General features: G+C 30.3%; 2 protein-coding genes across 6 annotated transcripts; both read right to left on the bottom strand.

Moving 5' to 3' along the window:
• Window positions 1-1,224: 1,224 nt before the first annotated feature.
• On the bottom strand, window positions 1,225-11,235 carry LOC113864829 (zinc finger CCCH domain-containing protein 37). Of its 5 annotated transcripts, none has more exons than XM_027498991.1 (11): window positions 10,865-11,235; window positions 9,484-9,722; window positions 6,871-6,930; window positions 6,649-6,771; window positions 6,361-6,573; window positions 5,884-5,921; window positions 5,655-5,701; window positions 5,448-5,578; window positions 4,472-4,531; window positions 2,166-2,297; window positions 1,225-1,543 (listed from the first exon to the last, which is right to left on the bottom strand). In XM_027498991.1, the coding sequence occupies exons 1-11, from the start codon at window positions 11,157-11,159 to the stop codon at window positions 1,370-1,372; spliced, it is 1,512 nt and encodes a 503-aa protein (XP_027354792.1). In that variant the 5' UTR covers window positions 11,160-11,235; the 3' UTR covers window positions 1,225-1,369. The 5 variants fall into 5 exon arrangements, 4 of the variants coding, with proteins under 4 accessions (XP_027354792.1, XP_027354793.1, XP_027354795.1 ...); XM_027498992.1 differs by having other exon boundaries at window positions 1,254-1,543; window positions 9,484-9,677; XM_027498993.1 differs by having other exon boundaries at window positions 1,289-1,543; window positions 5,448-5,527.
• Window positions 11,236-15,911: 4,676 nt separating this feature from the next.
• On the bottom strand, window positions 15,912-18,716 carry LOC113866109 (serine/threonine-protein kinase RHS3-like). Its single transcript, XM_027500997.1, has 3 exons — window positions 18,678-18,716; window positions 17,719-18,572; window positions 15,912-16,779 (listed from the first exon to the last, which is right to left on the bottom strand). The coding sequence occupies exons 1-3, from the start codon at window positions 18,714-18,716 to the stop codon at window positions 15,912-15,914; spliced, it is 1,761 nt and encodes a 586-aa protein (XP_027356798.1).
• Window positions 18,717-20,339: the final 1,623 nt, after the last annotated feature.

A 20,339-nucleotide genomic window follows, 5' to 3' on the forward strand; every position in this document is an offset into this window, starting at 1 on the left:
AACAGAGGCAAGCTTCAAAGTGAAAACACTTTTTTCAATGGTTCAAAACTCAGATGGATTATTAAAAACAAGCAAGTTGTAAACACTATAATATCTATAGTATTTTCCATTTTATATGTTAGCTCTTTAAAACATATATGTACATTTTTTATATTCGGGGTGTATTAGCTTAGTGATTTCCATTTTCTTCTCCCAGCCTTTAATATAAATTTCTATTAGATGAGTTTATAGCTTGGTTTATTTTGTGATCTCCAATTAATATAATTGCAACGCTTTGGATGAAATGGTGAGTGTGTGCGAAGCTCCACGAATGGGGACAAACATGTTAGTAGTTAGCTGAAATTTGGTTAGTTAGGTAGCGGAAACCAACTTTTGATGCGTTCGTTTGTTATACAAAAGTTATTTCATTGATAAAAGTCGATAAAACACAACTGTGTACATTCTGCTGGTGTCCGCGATTTAAGGGATGAGCTATATTTTCGTAATGAGAAGGATCCTTACAAAATCTTATATCCTTCTGTCCATGACATTACTTTTGACACAAGTGGGTGATCGTCAAAATGAGAAATATTATTATTAAAAAGAAATCATATTTGTTAGACCAAAAAATATTGAAGAAAGCAAAAAAGAAATCATATATAGAAGATTTTAGCTTCATTCTAAAGTAAAATACTGACTATACACGAGTTAATAAAAATTTTAAAATATATTTAGTAAAAGAGCGTTGCACGTGAGTCGAAACCATTTTACTACAATTGTTTAGTGTTTAGACTTTGTTAGTATCAATTTCAACTGTTGTAATTCTTTCATATCATAAAATATTTTATTTAATCCAATTGGTAGCTACTTCGTGAAATTAAACATCAAATCAAATTCTCATGACCAATATCTTAGTCTCATTTTATTACTGAGACAACTAAGTGAACTTGCCAATTTTCATCTATCACCACGCATGTTAAAAACATGAAAATTTTTAGGGATTAAACAAAAAATAAAGATCAATTGTTTTAGAACAATCTATTTAAGCCATTCAATTATCACATTTGTAAATTTACGCTTGTACACAAATCGATCGTATTCATCTAAGATGTGATGGACCCAATCGTTCAGCTTTTATTATTATATTTATTTAGTTTTATACATTCACTCAATTTTCTTGTCTAACCTTGTTTGAATTGATTGATTGCAATTGTTAAATAGAATTTGGGATGACAACCAGGTATTCAAGAGAGCACTCATACCAATCCATAATCATAATTAGTCATTATAGGAAGCAAAGTCGGGTCTTCAGCCACACCCGTTAGTATCATGTTACGAAATACAAAGGCAGAAAAGAGCTCGGAAATATACTAAAATTTCATGCAAAATCTCAATTCTCTTCTGAAGGAGTCTCCTCTTCATGGTCTTTTGCTTCCCCTCCATTAGATGTTCCTTGTGATTTTGCTATCTCCATCACTTCTCCAGGTGGTGGGTGGTCAAACTTGCAGGTTGCCCCAAACTTGCATGTTCCAGTTTTCAAATAATAAGGACAGATGACAGCACCCTGTCACGGTATCACACATTGTTTCAATATGACAACAGTTTTATGCGCACTCAATTGAAGAAAATCACTTCTATCCATTCCTTTGATGGAAAATTTGACCCCAGTTAAAGGGATGCTACTTTAAAGCTAAAGATACCGTTTGAAAGAGCTTGTGAAAACAGCTTATAACTTCTATAAACTCATTTTAGCTTATCTCAGTAAATTTTTATTAAAACTTATCAGAATAAGTTTTCATTTTATTCCAAAATGTTTAATGATCCAATTTATGACATATACCTTCAAGTAATAAGAGTTTATTGAATAAGTTGCATACCCAAATGCAACCAAGGTATCCATAAGGACAAATGCACAGGGACTAATTGCATGAACACGTTTATTAGAACACAGTAATGCAATTCAATAATCAGCATCTCCCGAGATTGGCTTGACAGCCTCCTACCACATGCAATGTGTAACAATCCAAGTAACTTAAAATAGATTGACACACCAGTTAAACTTAAACTAATCACCTTAATCTTGCAATTTTTAAAAATACAGACTATTTATTGAAAGAATTTTACAAAATAATGCAAACAAAACAAGAATTTACACCATGAATGCATGTGAGAAAGATTTAACATACCTCTCTTCTTGGTAAACCTGCAGGAGTGAGTTTAACAGTAGCCTGCTTTGACAGTGATGGTGCTGAGCGGTCAATTGGGTGATGGTACTTGCATCTTTCACCAAATTTACACTCGCCAGTTTTCATATAATACTACATGGAAAATCATTAAATCAAAATCTAAAAGGAAATTAAATGTTTTTATGCAGAAGTTATGGCTTTGCATGAGAACATTAAGAAGTTCAGCATAAAAGGAAGTTCTCTTGAAGTTTTAAGAACAAATTAACAGTTCTTTTCTCTAAGAATCAAATATTTTGAAAACTAGATGTTAAAATACACATTAGTTAGTTACATTCAATAAAAGGCAGGATATTATTCGTATAAATAGTATCCTATAGTTTGACAGCCCAAGACCTTATAAACCCCACTAGAATCTCATACTTCCAACGTGGGACTTGGGATTCTAACTAGATGTTAAATACATATTAGTAAGTTACATTCAATAAAATGTAGGATACTATACGTATAAATAGAATCCTACAAAAGTTAACCGTTATAATTGGACAGCCCAAGACCTTATAAACCTCACAAGAATCCCATACTTCCAATGTGGGACTCAAGTCCCATACCTTGCAATGGGGATCCTAACATCCCACCATGCCCCCCAGCCCCAGTGCCCACATGGGTTGCGCTAGCCCCTTGACTAGCCTCGGGTGTCACTTGATTGCAGCTGAGAGGCTTTGATATCAATTTGATAGGAACTGAAATTTACTATGGAATAATAAAGGAAATATTTAGAGAACAATACTTTGATTACAAGGGTAATAATAAAGGAAAAATTTTCTGCCATAAGGCAAGAGACCAAAAACTACTCAATTGATTCCCTACATTCACATTTCCTCCCTCTTAGCTTATATCCCCACCCAGCCTCTCTTTTTCCCTTACCCTTATAGAAGTGTCTTAACAATTCAGATTTCCAATCTAGGGGCTGTGGTACTGAATTCAAAAATGAAAAAGTGGAGATACATTGGGAGGTTGAAGTTCTTGACAGCATTTGAGCAATGGAGGAAGGAAGAACAAGAGGAACAAAATAAATGGAGAGGATTGAAGATTCCAGGTTTAAAGGGGAAGATGCCTAATGTGGCTGATCAATATGAAACAGTATTTTCAATGCAATGGGGATATATGAGGCGATGAGGCTATATGAGGGTGTGAAAGCACTGAGGTTGCGCTCTCATTTGGTACTAATTTTGAGAATGTGTCAATCCAAATGCATCTTGGTGGAGCTTTGTGAATGCCCTGACAAAACGTTTCCAACCTGAATATGATCTGGATCTGGGTATTCATGGGTCACTGTGGACCAGGTTAGGTCAGAGGCCCATTTCATTTTTTCATAAAAAAACAACGCTTTCTGCCATGGCCTCCAAGCACGTAATGGCTGCCATGGCACCGCCATCTTGAATCTGCCATTTTCTGCCATGGTTGTGGCAGTTTTGGTGAAAACCGCCATCGACATCCACCATGCTGCTGCCATGGCTGTTATTTGACAACACTGAGTATAATACTGTTATTATCTAGATATCAATTATGGTAATATTGAGCAGAGACAAAATGAAGAGTGTCAGCTATGGCGCCATTGTGTACGGTTAGTAATTCAGGGTTGGTTAGTCTGACTTTCACGTGATTGATCTAGGATGCATTAAAGCTTGGTTGGGACAGGATTGGTGAGTTGGGCTTAGTAAGACTTGGGATGTGGTACCAACTCCAGTATTATTGTGGGTTCCAAGGAATTGGACAACCAGCCATCAAACTTCAGCAAAGGGGTCCCCCTGAGAATTATTATGCTTCATGCATAAGTGGGTCTTTATATCTAAGGAAGTGGGATCCTGGAGGAAGATCTTCAGCTGGATGTTTCTTTTTACAACCTTCTAAGTTCCACCTTGTTCAGAAGGGAGTATTCTTAGAAACTCCAATACAGGTAAGGGCAAAAGAGGGATTAACATAAGTTGTAAAAAACTTGCATATATGGCAAGATATGTAGGAAGCGTTGAGGTTAGAGGCTGAGTAAGATATAAGGGGAGAGGGAGGAAATGTGAAGGAAGGCAATCAATTGGGTAGTTTTGGATGGCTTTTGCCATAGGGTTTCTCTGATTTTTTTACTTTCATTATCAGTTTCTATAGTTTATGCATACTAGCCTTGCAATCAGACTATTGTTCTCTAAATATTTCCTTTATTGTTCCTTAGTAAATTCAGTTCTGATCAAATTCCAAATAGATATTGGCTGCAGAAATCTAATGAGTGGAACACAAGGGAAATGCTTACTTACATCACATTCAATCTGTCCAGGTCGCTGAGGATAGATAGTTTCTGCAATTCCCACCTGAGACTGGAAAACATGTCACATGCATAAGGTGCATTAATTTTCGAGAAAATTCATCTATGATGACATCTCATGGAAACACAGATTACAGTTAAATTAAGAATGGCTATTTTTCTAAGCTGTAATACTCCTTTTTTCCACAATGTTTTTTATTTAATTGTTGTTAATATTATATAAGTTGTGCTAGAGTAGTTTTGAACTGGTCCTCCTACATTACTGAGGCAAAACAACAAAGAGACCTCACCTCTAAAGGACCCAAACATTTTTCTTCATATGAGAAACATATACCATATGCATAGAATTTACTAGATGAGCAACAGCATCTCAAAAATACTAAGAACGAGAATGCTAGGAAACTATGTATTTATGAAGAAAGTGAAGGTAGCAAGCTAGGCCGCACAAACACAAAATGAGACTTGAGACAAAGCAATAAAAAAGAAAAAAGAGAAGAGCAAAGACATTTATACAAATGACATATGCGCACAAAATCACATATCTATAACACAAATGTTATCGCCATTTGAGAATATTAGGAACAAGAAAAATATCATTCGTGCTATGTTCCAAATTCCAAGTGTTATTTGTTCATTCGAACCAATCATGCAACAGCTCTATGCTCCAGGTTTGACTGTATCCAAGAGTATATACTATATAGGCTATGTCTCCTAGCCATGTTTATTGATTTTATTAGCTCTATAATATATATGTTAAAATTTTATTCATTATATGCACATCTCTTAACACATTTGAAAGTGCATTGTTCCGATGATAGGCAGAGACATAATATAAAGCATAACAAGAAGCATCCCCGGTTCCATCCCCTACCCACAAGAATGAAAAGGTGTCAGATAACATTATTTGCAATTTGCAGAGGTCAATTCTCTAGGAGAATAAGTACAGTTCAGTAACAACTTCCCATTACCATTGGATTTGACAGCCTTGGGTCAAAAGCTTGATAAACAGACACGGCGGGATTGAGAACTCCAATATTCAGATTAGCAGCTGATGACGGCAAAACAGAAGCGCCAAATGCAGCAATGGGCGGATTAATTGCTGCACCAAAGTACAGCCATGTGAAAATATTGTTTAGAAAACATGACAATAAACAATCAATATATAATATACATACCATTCCTGTCAGGATGATTGTAGCGGCAAGATGCACCATACTTGCAACTGAATCATATGAATGAAAATTTAAAGACATTTAATCCATAGCATATGTGCATGTTTGAATTAACTTATTGTGGAGAAACAATTGCTTTTTAACAGTTTTCAGTAACAGCTATGGTAAAATTAAAAAACAAAAGTGACTATTCTCTAAATTAAGAACCAATTGAACATAAATCAACACTTACCTTCCAGTTTTCATGTAGAATGGACAATCCACTTCCCCCTGTCAGAAGAGATTTGTACAATAAAAACTCAGGCTTTTCAGAAGGCAATAAATTAAAAGAGGAAAAGGTTGTAAACTTGTAATCAGCTAGAAATTAATGGGCATCTTTATATGTAATTTATAAACCATCAAAGATTAAAAAAAAAAAAAAAGTAAAGAAAGAAACTTTAGTTACAGAGAATGCAACTTAGCAAGAGCCTCAGTTACACAGCCAGACAAAAACCAATCCACTCAAACAAGTTGAAAATTATAATTTCAGCTACAATTATTTATTAGTATTGTCATTGGCATTATACTGTTTTAACAGTCCACAGCAGCATGCATCCAGCAAGTAATGGAATAAAAGGGAAAGTTCAAAAAACATGATAATGACTGAATTGGTCTGTGTTCCATCTATCAACATAGAATGGACACAAAGAATTTAATAGAGAATTAATACCAGTCTTACAGGAAGCCCTTTGCTATTATGCAACAGTGGAGATATAAGAGACTTATTTGGTTTTGTATCTCCCATTGCCCCTCCCATCATAGAATTTGTTTGTGTCTGTTCAACAGTATGACTCATGTCATCAGATAACTGAATCTGGATATCTTTGGGGTGATGGAATTTACATGCAGCACCAAATTTACATTTTCCAGTTTTCATGTAGAACTGCATAAGTATAAAACATGATGTAAAGCCCTATAAACAATGTCTCATGTTAATGTAAAAATATGAATAACTAACCGCACAAGGGGGCTCTGATGGCCTCTCAGGTAAGCCCAAAACATCGGCATTTTCAGAGGAAACCTTGGGATGATTAAATTTGCACTTTGAACCAAACTTGCATCTTTGAGTTTTCAGAAAGTACTGCTATGTGTTGGACTCAATCAATTAGAAAATGCCCAAATACATAAGAATAAGAAAAAAGAAATTAAAAGGAAAAAAAAAATTGAAATTTGTACGCACTGGACAATCTGGTTCCCCTGCTCTCTCAGGAGGAGCTTCACTCGCAACAATATTTGGAACCTAAATCGGGGTATGAATCAATCATGTGTATCAAACAAATTAGTAAACATGTACTATATTTAAGAACCAAAACTGCTAGATGATTATATTTCACCTTTTGTGACCAAAACCCATTGCCAGCAGTGACAAAATATATAAAGAAAAACGGTATTTAGCTCATTAAATGAAATAACTCGAACAGAGTTATCCTAACATACAGAACAGACAGCCCATGAAGGTTTTAAACTCAATCTCTCACACCTACCCTAAACTACAAAGGGCAATAGATACTACTAGAACAAAATTGATTGCCAGCATAATAGAATATCAGTCTAATACAGTCACAAAGTTGACTAAATTGACTAATGCATAGAAAGATATATGTAGGAAACATATTAAATGAGAAAACTTGAGGAATACATCTCAAGCATTAGACCACCTCACCATATATTATATGAAAGAATCTTCTTCATGTAATTACAAATAGTTATTGTCTTAAGTAATCACATAGATTTATTGTTCTAAAGATTAGTTATAACATAATCACAAATAGTTATTGTTTTAAGTAATTTCTTTATCACTCATGTTGACGTATGGAATAATCTTCATGTAATACCATAAATGGTCAAGATTAAAAGATAAAAGTAATGTGACATTTTTAAGAAGCCACATGACTTTTAAGATAAACCATGTGACTTTAATTAACATTTAATTTGAACCATCCATGTATAGTTATATGACCTAGATTTATTGTTTTCAATCTCATAAAACGGGATTTCTCACTAGATTTATTGTTTTCATTCTCATATATATATATTGAGAAGTTTAAAAATTAATCATGCCACTTCAATTAACATTTAATTTCAATCACCCATGTGTAGTTATACGACTCAGATTTACTATTCTCATTCTCATATAAAAGTGGCTTTGTCACTAGCTAGTAGCTACATCCACATGAAATTTAATATCACCAGCATGACCCAGATTAAAAGATCAGATACCAATTGATACATACCAAGAAATCAGAATATGTTTCAATAAATTTAGAAAAAGAAGCCTTTACTAGCACTGATATTACTGGATTGTCAGCTCAGAACAAGGTAGTACAGATTACCAGACATCAATTATTCTCAGAGACAGAACAAGGATATATAGTAAAGGAAAGTTGGTGCAGCATTTTGAGGAACTGTAACCCAATCCATGCTTTTTTTCCTTCTCCAGCCTAACTCTCTTACACTAACAGCCTAACAGAAAATCCCACTCCTTTTTACCCCTTCCACCTGCCATGTGGCCAGGGGGCTATGTTCTCAACCCATCTCTTAGTTTCCCTCATGCAATCTAGAATAGGGGTGAACGTAAAGGAAAAAAATCACTAGAAATCTTGGAGGAAAGTCAGGAACCAAGCACATTAAGCTGCTCCATTGTGGACACACTCATTGATCCCAAATAAGGGGAGCCACTTTCAAATCCTAGGAAGTATTGAAGACATGTGTAACTAAAATCTCTTAACAGTTAAACAAGATATTTCCTTTACAATGAGCATGGTCAGTCAGTTTGTACAAGCTCCATGTGAAAGTATTCGGATGCTATGCTGTGATTTGCATCTGCATGTATATCAAAGAAGTGGCCAAGGATTGCAAGATGGAAGATAATGGGCAGAGCCAGGTAATTGAATTTGCAAAATCAAATTGGACAATTTCTGTTAGGAAAATGTTAAACTTCATGATGTGTTCTTTCAAGGAAACATGGTGTTGCCCAAAACATGCACCATGATTTTGATAGGTCAAGTGCAAAAGCAAAATATTACCCCATAGGTAACCAGTGAATTCATGTGGATGAAACAATCTTCATGAGTTGAAATTTGGGGAAGAAAAGCAGATGCAACTGATATGTGACAATCAAACCACCTTACACATCACATCCAACAAAGTTTTTTAATAAAGAACAAACATAAAGTGTTGGAAACTTGGAATTGCTATTTTATTCAAGAGTAGGTCATGTCAAGATTTATTTCTAGTCTATACTAGTTTTGTTAGTTCAAATGACTAAAAAACATGTTTTTACTGAGTATCTCAGAAGTTCTCAAGTTAAATTTATAACAAGGTTCATGCATATGATGATATACAAACTCCAGCTTTTGAAAAATGCTTTGAGATATTTAAATTCGTCATTACCCTTTCATACAATTAGTCTGTATATTTTACAAGTATAGTACAAGACATAGTTGTGCAAATTTTCATTTTATTATAATTTATAATTTTATTCTAGAATAATATATAATACCTATATACAGTGCTGGACATATACAGTGCTGGACACTGACATACATAGAAATCAAGGGTTTTACAACAAATGTAGTAAATATAAATGTTAAAACAAAAGAATTGGTTAAACTAGTATATAAGACACCACTATATAAATTCATATATGCTCAACTCTAATACTTTTTTATAAATATAGTATCATAAGAAATTAAGAGTACATGTCACTTTACAATTACCAATAGTAAATGTACTATACAATAAGATATAAGTTTCATAGGCATAAATAATAGTAATAATAATAAACAGTCACCTCTTTCCAATCCGGGATTCCACCCTCAGGAACCCAAATAGGATGGTCAAACTTGCAGCTATCTCCAAATTTACAGGTTCTTGTGAGCATATAGTGAGCACAATCCTTCTCTCCTGGCCTCTGTGGATATATAGGCATAGTGGAAGCACTTTCATATCTAGGGCGCTTGGCCAGTGAGTTTGTAGAATACCAAGCTTCACTTTGCCCAATTGTACTCAAAATGGATGGATGGTAGAGAGCTATAATACATAATAGACGAGTATATACAAGAAAACCAAAGCAAATGTATAATGTTACTGTATAAGTTTGACTTAGAAAATAATTTTTGACAAAGAAGATACGCTTAGTAAATATAAAGAATAAATTTGGTATAGAAAATGAAATGACTAAAGTTCACCAATATCGTATAAAAGCTATAAGTATATGTTTATTAAAATTATATCAAAATAATGAAATATATAGCTCACTCATAACCCAACAAACTCCAAAAAATACGTAAAGTAGTAACACTCTGCACCATTTGAAGTCAAAAGGTAAAACTTGCCTTATCAGTAACAAGTCACGCACTCAAACAAGGAGACAACTTTACTACTATTATCACTGTTGTTCAGATCAATCATCAATCAGCAGACCTATCTTATGTACTTATTTGCTCATTTGATACACCAGAAACTAGTTTGTATCGATGGTGATTCTGAAAAATAACCCTACATAAATCCCATCTAACTAAACCTGTGCTACCAAACTCATTCGTAACTGCAGATAACTAACTTTGACAACAAGCAGTTCTTCACAACTGGTAATCCGGTATACTCCATTGGCAAGAACACTAACAAATTGCTAAGTACTAACATTACCAAAAAGGAAATAACAAAGCAATAACCAACACCATGATGCTACCTAACATACCATCTTAAAAATAAACATTAATTGCCATGCTAATATTGTCAGAAAATTCAACACCACATACATTTACTTCGAGGAATTCGATTTGGCTCCTTCAAACAGGGAAAAAAACGTAAAGAGAGAAAGTAAAACTACATCCAACTTAAATTTGAATTAAAACATTTCAAATCGACAGTATATGCATCTTTTCTTTCTCAATTTACATATTTTCTTACTTCATAGGTGTCAAATCAGGTGCTCTTAATTACATGCAGGACACACTATAACATTACACTCAAGAGGTGAAATCTTGGTTACTTCATTCATCTTCCTTATCTCTTACTTCATTTAAATAATTGAAAATCCAAGACTAAACTATACTTTTCAATCATTAATATTATAACCTAAATCGTTTTAAAGAGTAAAAATAGGAGACTAAAAAAATAAAATAAAAGTAAGTAAATAAATAAATAAAGGGAAAATATTAATAACTAACCCTCAGAGGAGCGTTTGAGGTCAAGAGAAGAAGGGGCAACGTTTGCGGAAGGGGGCCAGGGAGAGAGCAAGTTTGTGGCGGTGGAAGAGGCGATTCTGGAAGTGACACCTGGCGGGGCAATGTCGATGTCGGCGGAGGAAGAGGGGAAGCGGAGAGAGGTGGCGGAGGCGGGGTCGGTGCGGTGGTGGTGGTGGTGGTGGGAAAGGAACATGGTGGCAGTGGTGGCGGTGGTGTCCGGGTCGAAGAATCTGTAGTTGGTGGTAGGGCTGTAAGAGGCGTAGATGTGGTTTTCCATTTTAGTGAAAACAAAAAATGAGAAAATGATGTTACTGTCACGGAAATAATGTTGGCTTTCGATCCTAATCGCTCAGTCAAAGTAGAAATGACTGTGAGTGATTGCAGCACAGGGAGCAAAGGGTGGAAATAGGTCAGACAATCCAACACAGAATTGGGCTAGTCTATTTAAAGCCTATTTTAACCTAATTTTTTAATTAATAAATTTAATTTGAAAAATTTTAATTAATTAAATAAGTTAAATTTAAATTTTATAAAAAAATTAATAGATTTATTTAAAATTTATAATAATATATTAAATAATTTTATATAAAAATTATAATATAATAATATTAATAATATATAAAAATTTAATTAGCTTTATTATAAGTATAATTTAATGAAAAAATTAAAAGTAATACCTTTTAAAAGTATTTTTAAAAAATATTTGTAATAACTATTTTTAAAATATTTTTATTTTAGTAATATTTTTTTTTTAAAGTTGATGAAAAATGTAAAGAGATCTCTTTAAGAATTTAATGATATATTTATTACTTCCTATTTACTATAAAAAAATATTATTATTTATGTATTTTAAATTTTTGTTTATTGTATTTGCTAATTTTAAGTCTGAAACTTATTTAGTTATATTATATTTGTTGATTTAAAGTGTAAGATTTTATGCTATTAGAATTGTTTAATAATTTATAAAGTGATATTCATTTTATTATATTTTTTGTATGTGTAGTAATTTACTTATTTAAATTAAATATGTGATTTGAAAGTGATAAATAAGAATATATAATTTTATTATACATATTCAAATTGTTGAATTTATTTTTAAATATAAGCCTTATAACTTTCAAAAAGATATACATGTTTAAATGGTTTAATAATCTATTTATAAGAAAGTTTGATGATTTGTTGAATATTTCAATACGAAGTAGATTATTAAAAAAAATTTAAATTAAACTAAACTTAATAAAAAGCTCATAACAAGTAATATTTTGATTTCATTTATTTATTTTAAGTCTAGCTTAACTTAGCTTATTTCTATCTCTAAACACAACATCTCTTTGCAAGTATTGTTATTTATTTATTTCATTTTCATTAGACTTTTTCACTATTTTACTTTTATTTTTCCTTTTATTAAAGTGCACAAGATATATAAATAATTAAATTATTAATTATGTTCTTTATCAAGACTTATTTTTTATTTCAATTGAATAAACTTTTAAGTGAAAAATAAATATTTGATTTGACTATAAAAATATGTTATGATTTAATTTAAATTAGTTTAAGTAAAATTTAAAATTTAATTATATCTAATAAAGATTAGTTTAGATTTTTATTTATGTAATCTTATCTAATAAAGTTTAGTTTAGATTGAATTGAATGATTATTTTTTATATTTTATACTTTTAATGTAGTTAAAAATATGATAAATAAATTATTTTTTAATTCTTTTATATTATGTTTATAGTGTTTTGAATAAAATTAGGAGGCAAATTAAATGAAAGCCAAAAAAAATTAAAAGCTGATTGAATTAAAAGTACTTAATAAATTTAATTTTTAAATTAGTTAATAGGTGTAAAACGAAAGATAAGACCATCATTAATTATTAGATAAGAATTTAAAAGTTGATAATTATATATTTTAAATAATTATATTTTTTATATTATAAATTAAAATAATAATATGTCTATATTTTAATATATTTTATGACTTATATTTATACACATAAATCCTATTATATATATATATATGTATATATATATTCATTGATTATGTTATTAATTATTACAGTTTTATAAAAATACATTACAAAAATATACTAGATAAAGATTAGATAATTTTAGCTAAAATAAGAGTCTTGATCATGCTAGTTGAATTTGAATGCAAAATTTAAATTTAATTTTAAAATTTGAGAAATTGAATTTAGATTGAGATAGGAAGATTTAAATTAGTTTTCAACTCAGATTTTGAAAGTTGACAAAATAAAATATCATTTTTTAATTATTGAACTTATTTGTTAGAGGTCAAGTCATTATCTTACATCTCATTTCACATCTTATATAAAGAAGTATTTTGCTCTTAAGGAAGAGATCATTATCTTAATCTTAACTTAATTAATTATTGAAAAGTGATAAATCATTGATAAAGATGACAAACATTTCTTTGGTTTGGTTTGAATTCTCCTTTTTGAGTTATTATGGATTGTTTATAATAATTTTTGTTATTTACTTTATTACGAGTAATTAAATCCATAACTAGAACTATAGTAAATCTTATTGTATACTCTATGTGATTTTTATATTTAATGACAATGTTATTTTTTTTTTTAATGTTTGGCTTTTATTCTATTGAATTATATTTTACGTGTTAAGAATTAATCACCCTTAACATCTTATAATTAATTGTATTATATACAATCATATCACATGTAATTAATAGGACTATAGAATAAAATGAGACAAAGGATTAATAAATTAAACTTAGTTCGTTTCTTTATTAAATTTATAAACTTATAGGATCTTTATATTTTCTTTATCTTTTATCTTGCATGATCATTTAGAGTAATTACCTAAAGAAATGAATATTAACATTGTATAATCATTGAGTTTTAATATAATAAGTATGGGTGATTAGCAAATTAATTTTGAAATTAGATTAAATAAAACATAAATAAATGTAATAGGTAAAATTATATGCTATCGACTAATCTCATCCGATTTTTTTCAAGAATTGTATTATTATCTTTTTAATTACTTTTTAAGTTTAATTTTTTTTATTTTTAATTTATTAGGCATCTTTTTATTTTAAACAATTAATTCAAAGTATTTTTAATATTTGAAAATAATTTATGTGAGACAATAATTTAAATTTTTTTAAATATTTATTATTTTTTGACATGTATACTCAAAATAATAATAAACTTATTTTTCAAAATAATAATATTAATTTATTTTTTTAAAATAGAATGAATCTTGTGAGACTTATTTATTTTTTGTTATTTGTGACATGTTTTTTTTTTAAAAAAATAAAAAAACATATTAAAACTTAATCAAATAAACTTTTACTTTTTCAAAATTTGATAAATTTTTTTATATAAATCAATTTTTAAATAATATTTTTATAAAATATATTATAATTATAATTTTTTTATAAATAAAAAAATATTTCATTAAAAATTAAATTAATGAGTTAAATAATTTTAAGATAGCATGGTTAAAAAAGAGTGATGAAATGGTTTAAAAGAGACAAAGGAAACAAACGCGTAGCATAGCTTTAGAGTTAGAAATTGAATAACTAAATAAACACAAAAATAATTTTAATAAATTTAAAATAAATAAATTTATAAACACATTAGATTAATAAGATATAATTTTAACAAGTAAATAATAAAAATATAATTCAGTATTATAATTTAGTAAATACACTTTTTTTTATCAAGTACATATATAATTTTATAAATGCGAGTGAAAAATAATTTAATAAAAAGAATTATTTATACATGCATAGATTTGTTATAAATTATATTGGATATTTTTTTAGGCGTAGAAAAATTCGATCCAATCAAATTAAAGGTTGATTTAAGGTTTTATTTTTTTTCAAATACAAAAAAATGGAATTAATTTTTAAATTTAAATATAAAATTTGATGTGATTCAATAAAAAAAAAACGATCTTTTCAATTTTTTATTAATTTAATTTTTAATTTTTTTTATAGTTATATTATATTAAAAGTACTTTAGTTTTATTTTATGAGTATTATTAAATTAACGTAGTATTTACATAAAATTAAAGATACATTATATAAGTATTTTAAAATTTAATAAATTATGCAAGGATCAAACATTTTTATTATTAATTATAAATAATCAAACATTTTTATTATTATATATAAATATCTAATAATGTTAATTATGACCAAATTAAAGAGTTATTATTATTAAAACTAAAAATTAATTATAAAATATAAATATTAAATTATGAGAAGTCATAATATAATAAAAAATAGAATGACTCTTAAAATTATTTTTATTTAAAATAAATTCTGAAAATATTATTATTTAAAATAAGGATTCACATTTTATAAAGATGGATATATTATTGATCTTGTTACTGTAAAAAATAAAAAATAAAAAATAAAAAAAAAATATATATATATAGTAGGAAAAAATATTTAATTACAAATTAAAAAGGATAAAATTAGTAATTTTATCTTTTAGCTATTTTTTTAATTTCAAATATGTTCTTTTATTTTCTTTTGTTTAATTTAAAATTATAAATTTTATTTTTGTTTCAAATTAATTATTCTATTATTATATTATAATACAATCAAAGTTAAATTTAAATTTTTATAAGTGATATCGAATTAATGGGTAATTTAGATTATGATAAATAGAAGCCATGACTTTCCGAAGTTGAGAAAAATGAAACATTGGATGAACTTTGGAAGTAGTTGGAACCTGAACCTGCAATTTATAGGAAACATTAAAATTTTCTATTGAATATTCTAAATTACTATTAAAAGAATATTGAATATTTTTTATGACTTTGAAATAATAAATATGTGCTCTGAGCTACGCATTAAAAAAATAATTAAAAGAATGCTTAAAAAGAACTAGAAAGAATATAAATAAAGGAAGCTGAGAAGGGAGAAAAAAAAACTCTACATGTTTGTGTATAAAATGTTTATTCATAACAGATTTCAAAATACTGTTTTTTTTTAGATGTACATATCTGTCCAAAGGGGATAAAATCAGGCATTTCTAAAAGTACTCAAAATCTTCATAAGAAGAATCAGGTTGTTTATGGCTACTTTTATCACTTGCAACAATATCTGCAATCTTCTTGTCTATTGGGGCCACATTTTCCTTGCTAGCATACTTGGAAAAATCTGGAGGTTCAGGTATAATAGGAGGTGTGGCACTTCTAACTAGAGCCCAATTCACTCCCTCAAAAAAGGGGTGTTGTTTAATTTCTGTGGCACCCCTTTTGTAAGCAAACCTTTTCTGAGGCTCTTTCACCAACAACCCTCTTATAAGGTCTCTTGCAACACTACTAACACGGGGTGTTTCTGGAAACCTTAAAGGCTGTCCTACAACATTAAACAATGTGGCTTTGTTTCCTGCACCCTTGAAGGGTGTCGTTCCATGCAAGAGCTCATACAAGAAGATTCCAAATGTCCACCAATCCACTGCACTACCATGTCCCTCGCCGCGAATAATCTCTGGTGCAAGATACTCGTGTGTCCCTACAAAGGACATTGACCTCACATTTGTAGGCTCTGCCATTAGTTCAGGGAGGCGCCCTCCAACCATTAGGCCAAAATCTGACTTTGACTTGCGATTCTTTTTTGAAGGCAAAATGCGTGGGAAGAAACTTGAGGGCTGTATGCAACCATGCACTGCTTGATCATCATCCAAAATGCCCCCAGAAAGACCACTGCTACTTACACGTGCTGATGATGACTTCACCAGTGTAGGACTCACAGAGCACCGAAGTGAAAGATCAAAATCTGATAGCATTATGTGACCTTCATCTCGGACTAGAACATTCTCTGGCTTTAAGTCTCTGTACACAATGCCTAGCATGTGAAGGTATTCCAAAGCTAACAAAATCTCTGAACAATAAAACCTGTCACAAGGAAATTAGGACATTGAATTCTTGAATGGTAACAAACTGAGACCACAAAGGTGTTGCTACGAATGGTTATTATGATTCATTTTTTGTGGCAAAAGGCTTCTAATTTTTTTCCCCTATGAAGATAAACAAAGATTATAAGAAGGTTCAATTCAGTCACACAACTTAAGACAAACCTGCTTTATTAACATGTATTTTAAATCTCAATGAGGTCTCGATTAACTAACTGATTCTGATTGCATTTCTCAGAGAAGTAAGTAATGCACAGAACTTATAAATAAGATTTGTTCCCACGTTTGGAGGTTTATTATCTACTTTTTTGAAGCAGCATAATGGTTATTGGTAACACCTAGTGCTCGTATATTTTTCTGTTTTTATAGAAATGTTGAACATTGATATTATTATTAATGGAAATGATGCCGATAAACTATTGGTTGATGGATCAATTTGTGCATATGCATAGAATACTTGTTCATATTGCTAGAAAAACTGAAGTGTATTCACTATGCTTTTCACGTTTTAATCAGCAAAGAAAAGGAACGACTGAACAACAAAACAATAAGCACAGCACATAATGGCAAGAGCAAAATAAGAGTGCATAAGCAAGAAGAAAGAAATTACATTTTTTTATCAGAATCATATAGAAAAACAGATTAAATGTAAAGAAATGCAGTAAACAAAATCTCACTCAAAGGGAAGATAAAAGAGCATCAACTAGTGATATAATCTTCCAGCTTGACTTAAAGAGGATAAATTTTAGGAACATTAGTAAACTGATTTATATTGAGCAAACTAAAATGCAATCATGTTTAGTGTTGTAGCAAAGATGTCAACCTACACATATATCACTCCGGTGGAATCAAGTCCAATGTATGAGTGTGTGTTTAAGTACTCATATGTCATTGAACTGAAATGAACTCTTAAGTCACTAACCGTGCGGCTTCTTCAGTGAAATGCCTCTTAGGTTGCTTCAATCTTAGAGAATGAAGACTACCACTGCTGCAGAACTCGATGATCAAACAGTAGTACTTTTCAGTTTCAAAGTAAGAATACAAAGTTGGCAAAAATGGGTGGTCAAGAAGTCCAAGAATCTCCCTTTCTGTTTGTGCTCTCAGAAGCTTGTTTCTACTTGCAAGTGAGGCCTTATCCATTACTTTCATGGCAAAGAAGGCCTTACTTCCTTTAAGTTCCACAAGATATACACTTCCAATGTCTCCATAACCAACACGCTTTAGAAGCCTAAAATGGCTAAGATTAAGACCATTGCCCTTTGAAACCATGTTAATTGCATCCCACCTTACATCACCTCCAGTGTGTGGCTTAATAGGTGCACTACAACTGCTCTCTAAACTATCACTACGGGAGCTAGTGCCACTCACTTGGCCTTGATTGGTGTTTTTGGTTGGCATAGGAAACCCCCTTGTGGTTCCTGTTGTTACTCCTGATGAGGTGGTTGAAAGGTCAGAATTTGAAGGCACTCTTGGATTTGGACCTGGGAGTTGAGTAGTGGCAAAATCAGAAGTGTTCCTAAAGGACTTCTCTAAATTGTCAGGTTTAGATGCTGGTTTACTTGTTGGCATCTTTGCATTATGTTTTGAAACTTGGTCAATTTGTACAACTCCACTGGTTGCATTATTGTCAGTTATGGAGGCATCTTTTGTTTCTTGATTCACCTTTCTGACGTAACTTTCTGAATTTGTACAAGCTTGATCCGTCTCGAGAGCTTCTTCTATCTGCTTTTCAGCAAAAGTTTCGATCAATTCCCACCAATATAATAAATAATTTGACTGTTACAAAAGAATGCATCAGAATTTTCTTCACAAATCATGGATGCATTATGATTTTTTAAGCAATTATTATTGGTATTAAAATGAACAGCATGGAACTCTTACATTAGGCAAATGAGGCATTTTGACCGGCTTTGATGCCATCTGTGGACAATGCAAAAACACCCATCAGGAGGAATTTCTGCAAAAGCACATTAAAAATAATTAATTATGATAGGATATAATTTTTACATGCCAACTTACAATGTTTAGTAACAAATTGTTTAGTAAATTTTTTTTTTTAATTTTTTATAAAAATAATAAAATGAATAATTAATTCTTAAAACATGCTAAACCAAGTACAAAAAAGCAGGCTCTAACGTGGATTATCCTTATATCAATATAAGTAGAATCAACTTGAACTTCTTGTTATGACCAAACACGTAGAATTAATATAGAATTAGAAGCCTGGTTATGTAATGTTTATTTTAGTTTTTTTCTTCTTCTGAAACGTCACATTTATTTTAAAAGTCACTTAAAAAACAATTTCTACATTTCATAAAATATCTAAAATAAAAATAATTTTTGATACAATCTTAAAATCATCATTTTTTAAAAGCTTAAATAAAAGGTACTTCAAGAGCACGAGCGAGGAAAAAAGAAACTCAAATCACAATGGGATGTGAAACAAACAAATGTGATTATATTAACAATGGTTAGAAATCAAATCATTTTAAGCTATATCATGAATGACATATGAGCAAATTAGCCATTGTGGTATACATTGTAGATGGAAGTGACAAGGAGAGGAGAGAACTCCTCAGAAGAGACGTCAAGGAATGTAGGCCAAACCCGAAAGTTAAAAATATAAGCAAAACCATAACTTCACAACTCTCTGAGGATGACCAAGAAAACTAACATGTTTCCCTTGCATGCATATCAATGAAGAGTTAAACAAGAGATGACACATGGAAGTTGAAAACTGGACCACCACTCATCATCATAAACACTAGGAGTTCTTGAGAGGAAATTGTGGAACAAAAGAGGGAAGATAATAACAGACCCACAATTAGGAAAACATATATTTATGTATAAAAATAGAAAATTATAAAAATATGATCAAATCAATGTGTTTGTAAGCATAATGTTTCAAATGAGAAAAAGATGAAAAGAGAGAGAAAGGAAATGGTCATTGCCAAGAAGACGGATGGATAGGCGTCTAATTCTCTAGTGAAATAGTGGTTTAGCTGACTCTTTTCTTTTCTCCTTCTTCCATCTGTACACTTTCTCAATGTCCACCAAATAAGGTGTTGCCATTGTCAATCTTACATGAGAAATGCGAGTACCATGTCATTTAACACACTTTTTTAAATATAATTTTTACTATTATTCTAAATTTTATAATTTTTAATAAATTTAATCAATAAATGAATATCACGTTATGTAATTAATTCGACAAAGTTATCTCTAATTTAATAAATTTATTTTGACTATAATAAATTTATTTAGTTTTCATTTTTTCCTCACTTTTTCTTTTTCTACGAATCAAATAAAGTATCATTCTCTTTTATTAAAGTATTTTCTTTCATTTTTTTTAATTTTCATTTCTTCTAGTCTCCTCCTCTTAATTAAAAATTTTCTTTCTTCCTCTCTTTTTCAAACTAAAATTATAATTAATTTATATTTTAAAATAAGTTTATTGAATATATATATATATAGAGAAAGAGAGAAAGAATAAAATCTTTTTATACTAACGTAAATTTTAAAATTTACACTTAATTTAAGCTT

Source organism: Abrus precatorius, unplaced genomic scaffold (genome assembly GCF_003935025.1).
Source record: "Abrus precatorius isolate BTA unplaced genomic scaffold, Abrus_2018 Scaffold4, whole genome shotgun sequence".
NCBI lineage: Eukaryota > Viridiplantae > Streptophyta > Magnoliopsida > Fabales > Fabaceae > Abrus > Abrus precatorius.